Genomic DNA, 13,127 nt, shown 5'->3' on the forward strand with positions numbered 1-13,127 from the left:
AGACCATTTTGGTTTGGCCTGAAACTGTGCCTCCTCCTCCTCCTCCACGACACCAGAACTTCCCCAACTTCTGTGCAAAGCTTTTCCTGCGCAAGTGCATTTTTTCAAACTGAAGCAGAAGGAAGGGGGTAAGTGGGCAAGAAATGGAGAAAAAATTTGGTCCTCTCCTTATGAGGCACCTGCCCAAAGCTCCTGTCACCAGACAGATCCGTGTCAGGCTAACCCCGAGTGCTCAATGAGACAAAGGACAGAGAGAGAGAAGGCTGAGAAGAAAACTGATGCGTTATTCAGAGGGACATGGAAGAAGGGGATGGGACATTTTGTAGAGAATCTGAAAGTACATGGCAGCCTTGCCACAAAAGAACAAGCGAGTGTCAGACACAGATGGCCCTCCAGAAGCGTGGGAGGGAGGAAAGAAGATGAAGAAAATACTGAAGGAAGCGGTAGGAAGGAACAAGGTTTCCTACAGAACCTAGGGAGGATGGACGAGGAAATTAAAGCAGGATGTGTAATTGACTTATGGAGCTCACTGGCACTCTGAGTCATTCATTAGCCTGTGGTCATTTGGCTGTCAAAGAGAACATGCAAGTGGGCATTGGTGGGCTCCCTGGTGGGGAGCAGGGGGCAGAGAAAGAGACCAGACACACAAATCCTTACCCTCTCTTGTTTGAAATCTGCAAAAGCACCATCTGCATATTTCTGCTTGCTCAAAAGCTGCTTCCTCCTCTCCTGACGTTTGGCACGCTTCTGGAATTCCTCATTGTGACCATTCAAGTGTGCAGTCAGCTCTGCCGTGCTATGCAATTTTGTATCACAGTGCTTGCACTGGTAGACAGGGCTCTGAGAGCGGGTGCCGCTTCCAAGTATGGAAAAGTCCCTCTTCAAATCCTTGCTGTGGTGGTCAGTGTAATGCATGCACAGCAGCTCCGCCGTGCTGAAGGACAGCTTGAAACATTTAATGCACCTGAAGGGAAGCCACTCGATCTCCTGAGCCTCAGCCTCCACCTCAGGCTTTTCAAAGTCGTTCCTCTCCTCGGCTGGGGCCGGTTTTTCGTGCTCATCAGCGTACACGGCAGTGAAATATCCCCCCAGCTTGCTGGCGTGCTGCTTCTTGGGGAAAACACCGGGGTGACGCTTCATGTAGTGGGACACGATGCCCTTCTTGCTGAAGGACTGGAAGGAACAGAGCGAGCACTTCTTCTTCTCCACAGCCCTCCTCAGCTCCTCGCTGAGCTGAGGAGTGTCGTCCTTGGGAGGAGATGGAATGATCACTTTATTGGGTTTGTCGCTTACTGTCCTGGAGGCTGCCAGGCAGTGGGTGTAGTAAGCATCAATGTCATGTCTTTTCTGGTAGTGTGCTGCGAGCCCTTTGCGGATGGGGTTGGTGTAGGAGCACAGGGCGCACTTGAAGAGGTTGTTCTTGCCCTCCGGCTGCGCCCGGACGTTGTTGTGTTTGATGCGGTAGTGTCTTGCTATCCCCTTCCGGGTGGAGCAGAAATATTTACAGAGCTGACACCGGAAAACTGTGTGAGACACTAGGTGAGAACTGGAGAAATGAGGCGCCGGCATGGAAACCTCCCCAACGTCCTCAGCAGCAATTTCTGGGGAGGCCTTGATTTCGGTCACCATGTCTGGCTCCACTGAGGCAGACACCTTTGGCGGTGACTGGGCAAAAACGTCGAACTCGGGCTGGTTGTGGTACTTCTCATAGTGGATTTTCAGCTTCTCGAGGGTTCCGTGCGTGTAGGGGCAGAGTTTGCAGCGGTAAGCACCATAGCCCTGCTTGAAAATCCTGCTCGTCTCTTCCACGTCGTTCTGAGCTATGTCAGTCGACTGCTCCACGTCGTGCACAAAGTCCTCAGCAGTGACTTTCACTGATGGGTGACGCTTCTGGTAGTGTGTGAGGACGCCATGAATGCGTGTGTTAATGTAGGGGCAGTGCCTGCACTTGTACACAGCCCCTGGGTTAATGTCTATATCCTGAGCAAAGTCTGCTGCCTTCACTTTCATGCCAGGATGCTTTTTGCCGTAATGTGTCAGGAGGCCGTGCAGGTTGTTGTACTCAGACTGGCACACTGTACACTGGTATGGAGTGGAGGAGATGGCAGGATTTGCAGAAGCCAGCTGGACAGTTTTCTCATGGGAAAGGCTGGGATCCTCTGCACACTCTGCATCCTGATCCATCTGTGGTGTTGCTAGCTGGTCTTCAGATTCCATCCTGACCCCACCTTCATCGGGCTGTGGCATGGTTTTCTCAACAGTATCTTTCTCCTTGATAATATCTAACAACACAGATTCATCTCCATTCATGGCCCAAGGGTGAAATGCTTGGTAGTGATTGGTAATATCCCAAATAGAAGATGCTTCAAAAATGCAGTCTCTGCATTTGTAGGTCTTCATTTCTGTTGGCATCACTAGGGCAGGAGGGGAAGGATCGGGACCCGCCCAGAGTTTGGTGGCCATGTAGGTATAATCAACATAATGCTCGGGATGCCTCCTTTGGTAATGCACAAGCAAGCCACTCGGCTCTGTGTGTGAATAAATGCACCATTCACAGTGATAACCAGCTTCTATCAAGCCATCCAGAAACGCCCACCTCAGGATGGATGTCACCGTGGCCTTCAGATTTGGGTGGTCCTTCTTGATATGCTTCCTCAATGCATAGAAGTAAGGGGAGGTGTAGCTGCACTGCCTGCACTTGAGGGCTCTCAGCTTGGACTTGTCCCGCTCGGCGCCGGCGGCGTGGGCAGGCAGGCTGCCAGCCGATTTCTTCTGCCCGCGGTCACAGAGGCTCCTGATGGTGGCCGTGTGCTGCCTGATCACGTCGGCGTTGGCCTTGAAGTCGCGGTGCTTCTTCTGGTAGTGGATGAGCACGCCCTTCACCGTCCTGTTCCCGTAGTCGCAGTGCTGGCAGAAGAACATCTCGTTCTCCGGAGGGTTCACGGAGCCCTCGCGGCCCAGCTGCTGCATGGACACCGGCGGCCTCTGCATGCCCGGGGGCAGCTCCCCTGCCCTCATCATGGCTGCGGTCGGCGGGGCCTGCCTGATGTACTTGGCCGTGACCTTGATCTCGGGGTGCCTCTTCTGGTAGTGGACGAGCACCCCCACGACGGAGCGGTTGCTGTAGGAGCAGTGCTTGCAGTAGTAGAGCTCCGTAGAGAGGTCCGGCGGTGGTGGAGGGGGTGGTGGAGGCTGAGAGCCCAAGCTGGAGAGTTTCGGGGAGATGGGAGCCCCCAGCTCAAAGGACATTTGGGCCAGGGCAGAGCCCCTGTCAACAGAGACTACGCGCATGGTCTTCTGGATCCTGAAATACGAGGCCTTTTCTTCCGGGTGCTTTTTCTGGTAGTGCACCAGAACTGAATGCATGTTAGGGCTTGCAAATGAGCACACGTCACAGTCATAAACAACCACAGTGTTGACTGAAGGTTCCTTCTGATTTTCACATTCAGGACTGAAACTCTTGGTGGCACTTTTGTTAAAACCAGCTGGCACACCAGTCCCGCGAGCCACGGGGGTGGAGGTTGCCATAGTTTTTGGAGCAGAATTCAAGATCTCTCTCAGCGTCTGAGACTCTGTGTTCAGCCCTTCTTGCTGCTCGACAACATAGCTCGAAAATATCATTGCATTGTTAATTTTCACTGTGGGATGCATTCTTTGGTAATGTGGCATCAGGCTTCTAACATTTGGACTTGTGTAAGAGCAGAAGCGGCAGCGGTAAATCAGATCAGAATGATCAAAGTTCAGTACATTCATAGCTTCAGGATGATGCTCCCCATAATGCTGCTGCAGGTCTTCAAAATTTGTGTAGTCGATGTAGCACTCGAGACACCGGTACACTGCGCTGTGATCATTGGGATCCAGGATGTACCTAAAGCTGAATTTGATGTAGGGGTGCATGCGCTGGTAGTGGGTGCTAACACTCCTGGCAGATTTGTTGCTGAAATCACAGTGTTTGCAATAGTAAAGCCTGCCAGAGTCGCTGAACTCAGAGTTCTCGTTGTTCTGGTCGGTACCGTACATGTTGGACTGGCTGCCCAGAACAGAGGCATTAGGGCTCTGATGGTCCTTCATGCTGACAGCAGAGTAGTAGTCCTCCTCATCCTCAGACAAAGTGAGCTCAATCTCCGCCCCGTTGGTGGAATTGTAGTCATGCTGCATGCTCCTGAAGCTCGCCTCCTTCTGGGAATCATTAGCCTCCCTGCCCCACATTTGCTGGGGTGCGTAAGAACTGGAGACCTCCATCATTGGTTCTGTTTGCTCTTCTTCTCTGTCCAACTCCACCTCTATCTCCACCTCATTGTCCTCCTCCTCCTCCTCATCATCCTCCACGTTAATCACAGCATCCTCCTGCTGTTTGTTTTGGCTGATCTTGCTCTGCAGGTTGCTCGCTATTTCGTCAATCCTAGTTCTCTTTTTCACGGGAGAGAGATCCAAAGGGAAGTCATTTGAGACCTTCCTGGGGGCTTTTGCAACGAAGTTATTTTTAGATGAGAGCCCAAGGATGGAGGTCTGGCTCTTCTTCACCGTGCTGGCAGAGGGGTGAGCATCTGCCTCGCTCTCCTGCGGTGCGTTTGACGGCGGCCCATCGTATTTAGGCAAGTTGTCACAGAAGGAATGCTTGTGCTGCTGATGAACTCGGAGGCCTTTCAAAGTGGTGGTGGAATAGTTGCACAACGTGCACTTGTATGGATGCTGTGAATGGGGCTGGGGCGACTGCTGCTGCTGCTGCTGCTGCTGCTGCGGTTGCGGCTGCGGCGGCTGCGGCTGCACGGGTTCCATCATCCCGGCCGACTTCCTGCCGTTGATGTTCCCGCCCTCGTAGGACACCGTGCTGTCGTTCAGGGACGAGGCAATGCTCTCAGCCTGGGAGTTCATGGTGTCCCAGTCGGATGTTGCTCCCGTGTGGCACTGCTTGTGGGCACCGAGCTTCAGGGAGCTCTTGCAGGTGAAGGGGCACTCGTCACACTTGTAGACAGCCGTCTTCCCAGACAGGTGGATGTTCTCGATGTGACGGGAAATACTTCGGCGGTGCATGGTCAGGAAAGGGCAGAAAGGACACTGGAACCTGTTCATGTATCTCCTGAAAGGAATCCCCTTTGTTTCCAATAGTTTGTTGCCATCAGATCCCATCAGCTGCTCTGCAGACATTCCTGAGGTCTGGTGATCCATGGAGTTTAAGCCATTCTCGCTGTCCATTTCATTTAGCTCTTCATCTGAGCTGGAGTCATTTAGCATACTGCTTGTTTCCAGGTCAGCAGAAGAATTCGTCATATCAGCAATTCCATAGCGGGATCTGTCAGACAAATTAACCATGCCCGAGTTGTGAGGTGACTTAGGCTTCATTTGAGGGTAAGACACAGAAGAAAACTTCGAAGATGTAGAAGAGTTGGGCCTGATGAGTGAATTGCCCATAGATCCCCTGAAGTTTGAGACATTAGCACTCGACATCTCACGTCCTGTAGTGTTCATGGACATGTAATTCGAGTTTGGAGAGGCACTCTGGGCACTCTTACTCTGCACCTCGGGTGCGCTGGTTCCATCCTGCTGCTGCCTCAGGCTCGACAGGATTTTCACCATGCTGCGGTGCTTCTTCATCATGTGGTCACACCAGCGCTCCCTCCGAGGTGTCTGGTAGCTGCACCACTCACAGCAAAAGTTGCCCCTAGACTTGGTCAGGGGCTTGACCATCGACTCCAAAATGCTCCGCTCCACCACCTCTGCCGGCAGCTCCTTGCAGGGTTCCTGCACTGGCACAGAAGCAGACGTTGATTCAGACACAGCAGCAGCAGCAGCAGCAGCAGCAGCAGGAGCTGAACTCTCTTTCAGGTTGTTTTTGTGATACATTTTCTGGTGCTTAATAATCCTCGCACGCCTGGGTGACTTGTAGGTGCAGAACTGGCAACTGAAAACTTTACCAAACCCTTCATGCATCATGATGTTGTAATTTAGGGAACTAGAAGCTGGTGGCCCCACTGAGCTCCCCCCAGCCTGTGCTCCATGAACCTTCCGTGTGTGCTCTATGAGGAGGTTTTTGGAACGGAAGTAACGCACACAGAACTTGCACTGGAAAAACTTGCTGGTTGGTTTAGGGTTTGGAGCCATATGCTGGCCATAGAAAGTCTGGCTCTGGCTATAGTAACTTCCAGTCCCCATCTGACTTGTTGCATTTTGCCCTAAAATGAGAATTAAGGTGTATATGTAAATTTGTAAATAAAATATAATTTAAAAAAGGCTTTTCCTTCACCCACCCTGTATGCTTAAGAATGTAACCACACCCTGAACTGACAACAACCATTACAGGATTCCCTCAGTTGCTTATGGTAATATCTACAGACCTGGCAATGGTCAGAAAAGTGACCATTATACATAATTTCTACATATACATGACTGTGGTGTATAGTTTTGAGTGGATAGTTTCCAAAATGACCTTCTCGGGGGGAAAAAATAAAACTAGTTCAGTTTGAAAACTAACTAAAGTTGTAATTTTGAGGTGGTTCATGGTAGTGAAGAACAACCATGAAAAGCTGAAAATGAAAAATCTGTATGAAGAACCCCATGAAAAGAAGCTGGGAAATAAAACCATCCTCCATGCTTGCATTTGCAGGGAAAAAAAAAAAAAAGCCATGGTCAGAGCCAGTATGGCTGATGCCAGATATCTGCTTTGCTGACACAGCCATAAAGATAATGCAGATTTTTAAGCCACAATTAAGGCAGAAATCAAAACACATTGAAATAAGACACATGTAAAATAGGGGGGTAAGAGCTGAGATCTTAAGAGCTGAGATCAGTCTTGGAGTTGAGATTTACCTGCTATGTCATCTGCAATTGCGAATTCATCCTTTACAGAAGAATATTCAACCTCGGTCTGGTTGCTGGCGTTGATGGAACCAGACCTTGGCTGGGTAGGGCTCTCCTCAGAGACATCAGTTGGCTGCAGGAAAGCAGTGTGAACGTCCTGAATGTGAGCTTTTAGGTCTTCGTAGGATGGAGCTCGAAAATCGCAGCCATCACACTGCAGGACCTCCATGGTTCAGGATGATCTTTTACATTAGAAAAATCTGCAGGAGAAACAGGAGAAGAACGATTTGAGTTTACAGCAGCTTTTGGAACAAATCCTGGTAACACCAAGGTAACACCAAGCTTTTGATGACTCAGTCACTTGCAGAGATTCCACAAACACAGCGGCGTGGAACTCAACCTTTCCTTGCCCTATTAAGAAGCGTCTGCTCAGATTCACAAGAAGTCCTATCTAGGTAGCTCACAAGCTGCTGACTCAACTCTCTGACAAGTGACTACTCATCCGCTGGACTTTGTCCTCTTGGCTTTTCCATCGGGCTGTTTTTTCAGAATTTGGTCTTGTTCAAAGACCACAGCCCATGTGCAGAGAAATGCACTGGAATTTACAATCAGAAGACACCAGTTTCTGCCTTCAGGAGACACACTCTAAGCTTCCTGGAAGTTGCCAATTCCTGCTGCACTCAGTACCATGCATCAAAAGCTCCCACAGGGAGAAATTGGTCTTTCTTCACAGCATACTACTATCTGTCCTGATATTGAAAACCTAGAGCTAACAGCAAGGTCAGATACACTTACACGTACCCAAGGCACAATATTTTGCTCTGCCCTACTTCCACCAAGCTTCTAAGGACACCTCCACTCTTTGTTAAAATGTTTATAGTTTCATCAGTCTATTCTAGGGACAAGACCTTTGTGCCTTAGCAGTCTGGGGGATGGAGACAGCCCGAGGAAGAAAAGGACAGCAACGGGAATAACCACGCTGAAAAAGTACAATGGAAACATGAGTTACAAAGACTCAAGAGCCATTATGACTTCCCTGATTTATCAAAAAACCCTGCATACCTTCAAGGAGAAAGCAACACAAGACACAGTGAAGAATAGTGGTTCAGTTGTGACAATTAATCCTGCCATAGAGGGCTGCACTGCCATGAAGGACAGGAGACACAAAGCACAAGCCAAACAAAAGACTTAGACCCTCCTACCCTGTGCAGTGCTCAGACACAAGATCCACCTTCCTATGCTAATGCAGCAATTCCCTCTTTAAACTTCCATGCATCTGCTGGAAAAGGATGAGCATTTCAGAGTCCAAGACACAACAGCAGCCCACAGCAATTTAAATCCCATGTGTTTGCTGTGTGTGGAGTATGAAGGAAGCAACCTAACAAAGTGAGGAGAAAGCTCCAAAACATTAAGGCACAGAAACAAGAGAGGGTACTGCACCAGGATTTTACATGAAAGAATGCTTCTCCTGATAGCCTGCTAAAATAAACTTCTAGCTGGTCAAATTCCGGACAGTCTGAGCACAGAGGCTCTCCTCGCATTCACCTACACTACTTTGCAGGCTGCACGGTGTCCTTTCTCTCCCCCCACTCCCTCTCACCACCAATAAAGAAAATGAACGCTGCACCAGCTTCTTTTCAGCTAACAAAGTTACAATAATCGAGATACTCAAGCTTTTATGTGCAAGCACCAGACCAAATTGTGTGGAAGAGGTTGCTATCTGCTCTGGATCAAATTACAGCAGTGAGTGAAGCCCCACCCCACGTCTCCTTTAGCACAGTCCATTAGACCTGAAAACAAATTTTTCCATGGAGCAGACGACTCCTGCATTTAGAGCACTTCACAGAAAAGCAGATCATCCAGTTTTCACTACCCATCCCCCAAGCTTAGTCCTTTCATCTCAGCCAAACAAGCCACAGCTCCACTGAATGTGTTTATCACACTTTCAAGAGATATGAGCCCCTGCGTCACTGAAGCTTTAAGACTCACTAAGCTGCCCTAGTCCTCTGAGCTTTGGGAGCAGCCATTTTAGCTCAGACAACTCCTGCACTCAGAGCCTCGGAGCTCCTTGCCTGTGCACAACATGGCCTCACTTATCTCAGCTTCAGCTCAAGTACACCAGCCTTTTTTCTTTTTTTTTTCCTCTCTTTTTCCCCCCCTTCCTTCTTTGAACTCCTCCTCCTCAAGGTGATGCTTTAAAAACCACCACCCCTCAGAATCACATCTCCCTCACATTTCTCCTGCATGGCTTGCCCTCCAAAATCGTGTCCCTGCTCTCCTCCCCCTGCGCCTTTCCCTCAGAGCTGCACCTTCTCTCCTTCAGCAGAAGGTTTCCCCAAAACATCTCCTCAGGCAGGGATGGGTTCCCCTGTCCCATGGATGACAAAACGTGGCTCCAGAAAACGCTGCAATCACAGCGTCAACACACTGGTCCAAGCTGTCCTACAGGCAGAGGCGACATGCAGCTGAGCCTCCCAGGAGCAGCAGCAGCAGGAGGAGGAGGAGGAGGCGCGGGGGAGTGAGGGGGGACAGCAGGCGGGAAGGCTCCAGCCGGGCCTGTCCCTGGGGAGCTCTCCTGCTTGGCGCAGAAGACACACCACCCCACTGCCCTGCCAGATTCCAAAGTCTAATGACCTTTGTTAATCACCACCCAGCCTGTCTGCATCAGCAAACCCTGCCAGCAGACACACCCTTCACACAAAGGCTGTAGCTATGCCTTTTAAGAGAGGTTCTCTGAAAGCTCCATTGTGTGGAAGAGATGAAAAACAACGGCGCGCACACACAAAAATCTCACTCTTTCCCCCGCCCTCCCCTCAGCCTTCGCCCCCCTCAGCCCCCCGAAAACTTCAGACCCTTGAGAAACATCACCACAAAACGCTCTGAGCTCTGTCTCTTTTGGAAAACCTCAGGCCAGCTTATGAAATAGAAAACCAGAAGGGAGACCAACGTTTTTATGGAAAAAAAAAAGGACAATCCTGGTAGCTCCAAGAGGTGAAAACCACCACCATTTTCATTAATCTCCAGCAAGCATTGCTGCTTGGAGAATGTATCCTTGAGGATGCTGGTTGCTCTCTACACAAGCTTGAACCAACCATTGTGTTGAGAGATATCATTAATAGCTGCTGATTACACAACTGATGGAGACTCTCCAATGGGTTCCAGCTCCAATCTCAGCAGGGTCTGCACCACAAAGGCAGCACCAAACCCAAGAAAGGTTAATCTTGCTGTTCTTCCCGTGAGGAACAAACTCTACCTCAGCTCAGGTAGAGCTGAGTGGACTTCAGTGTGGTGTTTCCACCACCCATCACCTGCTGAGAGCAGGATGGAGTCTTCCATAAGGGATTCTGCTCCACCATTTCCATGTTCTTTAAAATCCCTCCATTGCACAAGGGCTAAAAACACATACTGCCAGTTTGAGCTCATATATCAGAAGAAAATGTAACACAAGTGCATCTTTCTTCTTTTTTGTCCACATGGGAGATGACACCAGGAGAGACTCACCCAGTGAAAAGAGCAAAGAGCATTTTCAAGGGCAGATGTTAAAACTCTGTCAAACCACATCCCAAGCCATGTAGACAAAGCAATATTCACATGTCTCCATCATGGTCAGCTAAGCTAACTCATTCCATAACCCTTTAGATTTTCAGTAAAAAAATTTAGAGGGGAAATGGAGGTGGAGTGAGACAGGAGTTACCAAATCTAGTAACTCAGCAGCAGAAGTGTGGGAAGAAAAACCTAAAACAACCAAACAAAACCACCATTAAATGAATCCATAAATCCCAGAAGCCCTTGAACATATTCACAGGCAATCTCTTGAGACCAAATTGTGTATAAATAATATGTGACTTCTAAAATATCCTTACTAATGCAATGCTAACCTCACAAAACATTATTAAAATGCCATTGTCTGGCTAATTTGCATTTACAACGTCTTCTTAAATATGGAGGTATTCTCATATTTCTTACGAGCAGAAAGCTTTCAAAACATTGAGCAGCAGAGATTCTCAAAGCCACAGTTTTAAAGATATGAGGTGGTCTCAAATTGTCTACAGCATCCTCCTCTACACTCATAAACGCTTGAGAACATCTGAGACACAGTTGCATTAGATTTTGAGGTTTTTAAAAATCCAAAACAAAAGATAATTGTGCTTGTTGAACAACAGTAATTACAGAATTTGGCAGCAGCCAAAGTAGTACAAATCATTATGTTTAAGTTTGGTTTTAAAGCTTCAAAATACAAAATTAATTGTGAAGCCCAAGGCACTGACCTCAAAATTGAGCTTCTGTGGTTTGACTACCCATCCGTTATATTTTGAGATGGAGTCAGCAGAGCTTCTCCAAGTTAAGAATATGCACATGCACAACCACAACTAAAAAGGTCAATCAGACCACACAACACTCCACCAGCTTCCAGCTCAGCATTAGTAACACTGCATGTGAAACAAAGGCATTTCCAGCTCCTCCAGCCGTTCCTCTGGTCAGATAATCAGAGCCCTCTCCATCCCTACAACTGCAGGTTGCACTCAGAGCGCTCATTTTACTCAGAAAAAAGTGGAGCTGAAGTGAAAATCTCTTCCCCCCCCCCCAGGACCTTGGAGCAGGGAAGTGGTTGTGTCACCCTCCTCGGAGGTATTTAAAGATGCGTGGATGTGTACCTTGGGGGCACGGTTTAGTGCGTGAACATGAGGACTCCATGGTCCTCGAGGTTTTTCCAGTCTTCCCCACCCATCCAGAAATTAACTATCAAACACCACAACAAAATTTGCTGGCGTATAATTACAGATAAGACAAGTTGTCAGAATTCCCATGAGTAGCACCTCAGGCATTTTTCCTTGCTAGAGAAGCCTGGGTTTTATACCAGTGCCTACAGCTGGGCTCCCGGCCAGGTTCAGCCCATGTACAGCGGAGCTGCAACTCTCATCTTTGGATTTGGGGTTTTGGGCTTTTTTTTTGCCCCCAATTTTTTCTTCTTAAACATTTTTTATAATGCCACAACAGTGAAAATGAGGACTAAACAAAGAAAATAATAGGAGTAATGCAAAAACTGACACATTTGAGAAGCTGGAAACCTGATGTCTATTCCAACTGGAGGAAGCCAACCTCTGCTCTCATTTATGAAAGGAAACCCCATAATTAATTAAGAATTCAGAGAATCAATTCAACTATCAACTACAGTCAGGTAAACCTACTCAACTCGTGGGTCTTTTTCAATGACTGAATTCCAGTCAAGCTGTTGGAATTTTTGTCCTCCGAACACTGTCTTTGGAGTTACTTCTCTGAGCTGGTAACAACATAAACTAAACTGAAACACCATTTCTTTTTTTCACTATTTTTTTTCTTTTTTATTTGATACAACCAGATTTTCATAGAACTCCATGGGTTGGGTTGCAACTCCATAATATACACATACTTTGTGGATCATATTTTCTTGTGAAGGAATTAATAATAAAACTGTATCATTGGTTACAGCTTAAATTCTCTATATATCCAGTTTTGGGTTGTTTGTTCCATTCTGAAACTCAACAGTTAAGGACATAAGAGAGCTGATGCTTGTGATTCCTATCTTCCAGAAAAACTTCCCTTGACTTACATGGAAAGGTATATCAAAATGTAAGGTATTTTCAGGAATAACTTTACTATTGAAGATTCAGTACAAATCAATAATAAAAACAGTCTAAACTGAGAAGACACAAACTCATTTTCTTCCCAAAATGTCCTTATCCAGCTACCTGAAAGACTGTTTGAACATGAAGTGGGTTTCAGATCTGACTTCACAAAAGGAAGTCTTCTACACGTGCTTTGCACATTATTTTTCAAACTTTTCAGAAATCTCCCTGTCTTGGAAAATAGGATGGCTAATCCATACAATAAATATTTATTTATGTCCCTGAATCCAGACACCAATACCACACTAAATCTATCACAGCTTGCAAAATCTTCTACATTAAAAAAATGTATATAAATCACATTATTCTTAAAGCTCATGGAAGAGATGATTCTCGTTGCTACCAGCAGCACGGTTGGGTTTTCTTTTTTTTTTTTTCAGTTCAAGAAAGCAAGGATTCATAGAACCTTTCACATAAATGAGATTAAATGGGTCCAAATGATTGATACACTGGTTTCAACTCAACTGGCTCCCCACGACTATGACTTCTCAAAAATGGGGGTGGAAAAAAGGCAAAACAAATAAACAGAAAATCCAAAACCCCAGAAAAATGTAGTTATTGAATATTAATACCTATTAACCATCTCACTGAAAGACCATGGATTTTAGAAGATGAAAGGAGAATCACAGATAGTGGCACCTATCTGTCTGCTTCTGCCAGAGC

The 13,127-nt window shown here is 47.3% G+C and overlaps 1 protein-coding gene across 1 annotated transcript in view; it reads right to left on the reverse strand.

Moving 5' to 3' along the window:
• The window catches only part of ZNF462 (zinc finger protein 462), an 89,003-nt gene that overhangs the window by 42,314 nt on the left and 33,562 nt on the right, over positions 1-13,127 (reverse strand). The window contains exons 2-3 of the mRNA XM_058823946.1: positions 6,808-7,058; positions 658-6,173 (exon numbers count right to left, since the gene is read on the reverse strand). Coding sequence (XP_058679929.1) covers positions 658-6,173; positions 6,808-7,027 — 5,736 coding nt within the window. The 5' untranslated portion in view covers positions 7,028-7,058. The remainder of the gene's footprint in view (positions 1-657; positions 6,174-6,807; positions 7,059-13,127) is intronic.

The sequence above is a fragment of the Ammospiza caudacuta genome, chromosome Z, assembly GCF_027887145.1.
Source record: "Ammospiza caudacuta isolate bAmmCau1 chromosome Z, bAmmCau1.pri, whole genome shotgun sequence".
Lineage (NCBI taxonomy): Eukaryota > Metazoa > Chordata > Aves > Passeriformes > Passerellidae > Ammospiza > Ammospiza caudacuta.